A 6000-nucleotide genomic window follows, 5' to 3' on the forward strand; every position below is an offset into this window, starting at 1 on the left:
GTTACAGACAGGAAGGTGCATGAGCCATTGTTCTCAGGAACAGCACCTGGCAACCACAACACTGATTTCTTTCAGGACAGACAGTTCATTTTGGTAATAATGTTAAAAAGCTTTTTTTAATCATCATGATCTATAAAGAGCAGCAATCTCTGAACAGATTAGCATTGATCACATTGCAAATATGTGGAAATGTAATTGTTTTAAATGCAAAATATCACAGCTTGAGAAGGACTAAACAGGAGTAGGAGGAAGTGGTTGGAGTGAAGCTGTAGAAGGAAAGGCCAAGGGGGCCACAGTTCTTCAAGAAAGTGGCAATAGTTCTAGGTCAAGTCATAGCAAACACAAGCAAAGTGCTAAGTGACAAAATATCAGTTTGTGTGGAAAAAACTTGACATGCTCAACATAAGAGCAGTGAGATGAGTGTACTTCTAAAATGCATCATCTGATTTGCTCTTTGCTTGCTGGAAGGAGGGCACTGGAAGTGAAGCCACTTAAGACACCAGCAAACTGTGCTTAACAGTAAAAATAAGATAAAAATAAGAGTGGGCAGGACAGGAATGGGATGGATGTTTAGTGAAGGCTCTGGCTGGCTCAGGATGAAGGTCTCTATCCTTGTCAAACCAGTTGTTGGTGATTTCTGCTGTTGGAGCACATCAAGCAGCCTCAGGTTGAAGCCCCAACAGTCCCTTGTTGTTGTATCCCTTTACAAGCTCAAAACTGGAAGCAGCCTTCAGATACTTCAGAAGTTGAGCATCCTCAGCACACTGTAACTGCAGGGTTTAAAATGTAACAGATTAGACCCTAGGGCTAATTCTCTGAATTCTCCTTCTGGGTAAGCAGTCCTCCTTTGACTGCAGTTACATCAATGAATTTACCCTTTGGGGAAATGAACACTGTCTGTTTGTAACAGGATGTGTTTCACTTGGAATTTCACCTACTGTTCGCTTGTAATATCTTCTGCATTGAATGTTCTTCCTTTTAATCCTTTGGAAAATGCAGAGAGAAAAAAAAAAAGAAAAAATCTTAAATGCACTAAGTGAGCCTTGGCAGCACTGTGTCACCCAGGTAGAGCAAACTGGGTAGCACAGTTGGGGAATGTTAACACCACAGTGCTGCTACCTACTCAGCATCTCATGGTATGGATCTGCCTTTAGGAAAATGCAGCTTTTACTTGGAAATTCTCAGACCATTTAGTAACTATTGCCAGGAGGTTTGTTCTGTTTTTCCACATTATTCTCCTGATAGCAGTAGCTGGCAGGGTTATTAGATATTCATACACTTTTCAGGTGTTAGCCTGTGATTTGAATTTGTTTGAAATTAAGCTAGTTTGACTTGGGATTTATCTTCTAAGCCCAAAAGGTATGGTCTTGAGGTACTGCTGTGCATGTGAGGGAAAGACTTGAGTTTGTGCCTAATCCCCACACAGATGGTTTTACAAAAAGATTTATCTTGTTTACAAGATATTTCCTTGATGAAAGGAGCTGTTATTGATTTCATAGCACACAATCAGCACTCTCACTGAACAGAGCACTGCTACAGCTGCCGCTGGACTTGATGCTTTCATGGCATTTCTAGTCACAGCCCCGTTTCCAATTGCTTAAACCTTCAAAGCACTTTCACCCAACAGACTGAAATTTTATTGACTCCAAGGTGACTTTTGAGGGTCAAGCCACAATTATTCAGCTTTTAATGCAAAAAGAGAAATTAAAATAAGAGTGGTTTTCCTGTATTGAAAAGTGCATTTGTTACTTTAGGACTGGTGTGAACGAAATATCTTTAGCAAGCCAAGCATCTATGAAAGCATATAAAAAAAAAAGTATTTGTAGAATGAATTTCTTTTCCATAGAGGAGTTGGTAGCATCAAGCTTATAATCTTTTTTGTGTTTCTATTAATAAAATGAATGTGAGCAAACTTAGGAATTTTGGTCTGAACTTTTAAAGCAGCTCACTGCATTTTCAGAATACTACTGTGTTTTATTTTACTGAGTTACATGCCTTTAAAATGCACAGTTTTTCATTTGCAGTTGAGCAAGTATGGTTTTATCTGCCTTTTCCATGAAGCTCAGATGGCAGTGGGCAATAAATGTCAATTTAACTGCACTGGGAGCAATTCAGAGCAGCCCTCTGAGGTGGGGTAGTCAGCACTTTTTGTTGGGCTGCTCTTACAGCACCACAGAACATAGGAGACACCTTGTATAGTTACAATGTCCATGTCATACCTCTATTTTTCAATATAAATCTTTAATTTTACTCAGGAACAACATGGTGCAAGTCAAACTTGGTTGGTTTTCTGTCAACCTATATACAAGAATATTCAATATTGTTATTCTATAGTATTTTCTTCACTTTATGTACATACTGTAGCTATGCTGTTGTATGGTGTGCATCTTTTATGAGTTAACCACTAAGACTTACTAAAAAGTGGCTGACCAAATAATGTAAATATTTGTGAATTCAGGCTGAAGTATCGTTGCAGTTTGTCTGCCTAAAGATATGCTTGGATTTAAATGTTTTTACAATGAGAATGTAATCTTCCAGAACTCACTTGGCTCTTTACTAATGATGTCTTGTTTCATTGCAGGAGGGGTTCAAAATGGGATTAACTCTTGAAGGCACAGTATTTTGTCTTGACCCACTAGACAGCAGGTGCTGATGCCAAGAAAGTCAATGTGAATTTCCTCCACCGTGGGTTTTTTTTAATTTCTGAACACGTACTCACAGATACTGTCCATGTGCCAAAAATTGCTTTTTTCAACATGTAAACTCTTGTGAGGCTTGCTTCTGTAAAAATTCAACTTACTTCCAGTCTTTCCCTGTACAAATGTAAAAAGTTGTATTTGTTTATGAATTATGGATGAAATTACGCTGTTGTGTTTCTTTCTGTCACATTTTGGCCCGAGTTTACTATGCTTTATGACTATTAGCTTGGAGAATTTCTTCAGAAAGGTCACTCATACCTCTCTCTCTGTCTCTCTCTGCAAATGTGCAGGCATGAATTCTACATAATACTTTACCTGGCAGCATTTTGAAATTATGCTTTTAAGGTATTATTTAATATTCAAGCAGTAAAATTATTAATATCTGCTACAAAAATTTCAATTTGCAGTGAAAAATGCATACAATACTAACCATTACTATATGCTTCAAAAGTAAATCTGGATGCAGTGTGATTGATCTCCATCACTGTGTGTGGTTACTGCCCTATATATCTGTTGTCATTGGTTTAAACAATCCAGATTTTAGGTCCTTCATTCATGTTTTAGAAACTAACAAGTTGCTGGTCTGCTAATTAGTGCTTAATGAGCCTAGAAGAACTGCTAAATTGCAGAATGGCAAAGCAACTGCCCTTTGTTTTGATATTTTATAGCTGAAGTGTAAAGTATGTACCTCAGAATCCATTACATGCTAGCCATAACTTAAAAGGAAGATTATGGTCCTGCATTTATTAGGACCTTGTGTAATTTTGTGTATAAGCAGGCACTGGGCTCAGTTCTGTAATTACTTTCAACACCTGAGTGTTTACAGCTAGGCTCTGTTGAGTATAATTTTCTTACTCTCTTCTTTAGTGTTCCATGTCTTTAATTTCTGCAGAGAAACAACTATAAGTCCTTTGTACCCACAGGTTGTTCATGTTACAGAAATACCTGCACACCAAAATTCTTAGCTGCTGGTGAGATGAATGCTGACATGTCTATGCATACTCTTCATTAATCTTTCTCATAAGCAATAAAACACCATCTTAAACCTATCTCAGAAAATTATTATCATGAGTTCAATTCAAAAACTTTCCAACCTCTAGTATTTTCCCTTCAAAACGTACAAATGTGGAAACCCTCCTGCCCCAAAATTTTCAGATTTTTTTTTTTTATGAGAGGCTTTTTGCTGACACAGTTTTGTCCTTAAGAGTCACAGTTTACACCAAAACTACATTTTTCAATTTCATCACGAGTATTTTTCTGCCTTGTTCAACAAAGTACTTGTGCATGTGCCTTTGGAGTCCTCTAAAAGAATGGGATTATTCCTTTGCTGGGTTTGACACATCCTCAGGTACCTTGCTGAATTGGGGCCTTAACATCTTACATTACATTTGTCTTCCTCTCTCTCTCATTCTAAGTTCATCATTCATATAGAGTATTATAGAGAAATATATATGAAAAAATATATGAAATCACTAACAAATAGAATAGTATATGTTTCATAAAGAAAAGTCTTTATAATTTTGTTTGTCATATAGTATTTTCGAATTTGTATAATGAGGCTGTTTAGTAGCCATAGCAATGGCCTTTTTTAACAAATAGAATTTGTATTTTTATTGTACTTTAAAAAGCTTTACATAATAAGCATCTATTTAGTGGTCATTTATTATCAATGGTAACACTAAGATAATATTTGCACATTTTAAGAAACCTTTTTCGTTACTGATTTTTATGATAGTTGACTGCAAATGGCATGGTTAAATCTTATATACCTGGTCGATACATACAAAAATACTTAAATCAACACAACAGTGCATTTTTAATTTTTATGTGATCCAATTGGAAACTGTATTTCTATGTAATCTCAAATGTCTGTTTAATTTTGCCTAAAATAAATGTTTTTAAATAAATTGCCTCCTAGAACACAGTGTTCATTCACTAAAATGCCCAGCTGGAAGGTAAGATGGGGTGGTGATTAAATATTGGGCTGGATCTGCCTCAAAAGAGGATTTAGTGCTGGAATGGGTTAAAAGTCACCTTTGGAAAGTATCTGATCTCAGGGCAGAATGACTTTATTACTGAATTTGGGCTAATCTGCAATCAGCAGAGAAAAATCTTGTTCTAAATGCAGCTGTATAATACTGACAATTAGGGAGGAACTCTGCAGTGCTTCCTGGATTTAATTGACTTTTCTTTTTGTCCTTTTCTTCCCCCATACTGCTCTGCTCAATATACTTGGCTGCTGACTATTAAAGGAGGGAAGGATAATAATTGAAGTTTTCCTGAGCCTTAGAAAACAATCTCTGTAATCCAGGTGTGTTAATGGCACAGGCTGCTGCAGATGGTGTCAGTGCTTTTGAGAGAAGTCATCTGAAACCATCTGGTAATTTGTTCCCTTGTAAAACTTCCCTTCAAGCTAATGCTCAAAACCCATCTAAGCACCTTGGGTTTGTGGGATTGGGGCTTGAACACCCATGGGAATGGGTGCTGGTGGGTGAGGAGCACACATCATCATCTCCTGTGAGCTATGAGCACGAGCTGTCCCTCCCTGCTGCTGTCAGTGTTCTCTCCCAGGCAGAGCAGCAGCACCTTGTGCCACATTTTCACTGCTGCTTTGAAATACCTGGCTGGGGGCAGCCAGAGGAGCCCAGGCCATTGCTCTTGCTCTGGCCAGAGGGAGGGGGATGCTGCAGGGATGCTGCTGCTGCTCACAGCACACTGTGGGTTGTGGAAGTTGTCTTGCTGCAGAGGGAGACATACACACCATCTACTAGTGCTAATGAGTCAGGAACAAGACTTTTTTTACTTGTAAATTGCAACAAAAATAAAATACTTCAAGTATTTTATTCAGCTTCATGCTGCCCGTTTTGCTGACACTTTTTTCTTTCTTTTGGATGCCTTTTCTTTCAATTTCTATTTTTTTTGTTTTATAAACTGTGGTCACTCTGCTGACCATGCTAACTGGCTGTATCACTTCTGGACTTGGAATAGTAGATTTTGGTTCCACTCAAATGTCCAGCAACTCTCCTGGCCTGTCATCCCAAGCTATATTAACACCTAGAAGCAGGGTTCTTTACTTTCCTTGTTTTTCTATGATATGAACTAATTTTCTCTTCCTATCTGCCTATCACGGTATACCTGAGTAAATGAGCTGCTTATGTTAGAATTGTGAAGTCAAATACCTGAAATATGGTGAGTTGGTGTTTTCTTTTTTTAACCTTTGATAAATCACTGAGCATCAGTGCAGGATGTTCTTGGCCTAACTCATCTTTACTTCCTAAGGGTCTGCAAGTGGCTCTTGCCC

The 6000-nt window shown here is 37.9% G+C and overlaps 1 protein-coding gene across 7 annotated transcripts in view; it reads left to right on the forward strand.

The window, feature by feature from the left end:
• GULP1 (GULP PTB domain containing engulfment adaptor 1) overlaps positions 1-4606 on the forward strand; it is a 144528-nt gene extending 139922 nt beyond the window's left edge. For all 7 annotated transcript variants that reach the window (XM_071434456.1, XM_071434457.1, XM_071434459.1 and 4 more), the window contains one exon: positions 2582-4606. In XM_071434456.1, the coding sequence (XP_071290557.1) occupies positions 2582-2653 (72 nt within the window). In that variant the 3' untranslated portion in view covers positions 2654-4606. The remainder of the gene's footprint in view (positions 1-2581) is intronic.
• Positions 4607-6000: the final 1394 nt, after the last annotated feature.

Source organism: Agelaius tricolor, unplaced genomic scaffold (genome assembly GCF_023055355.1).
Source record: "Agelaius tricolor isolate 1412-34295 unplaced genomic scaffold, bAgeTri1.0.p SCAF_10, whole genome shotgun sequence".
In the NCBI taxonomy this organism is placed as follows: Eukaryota; Metazoa; Chordata; class Aves; order Passeriformes; family Icteridae; genus Agelaius; species Agelaius tricolor.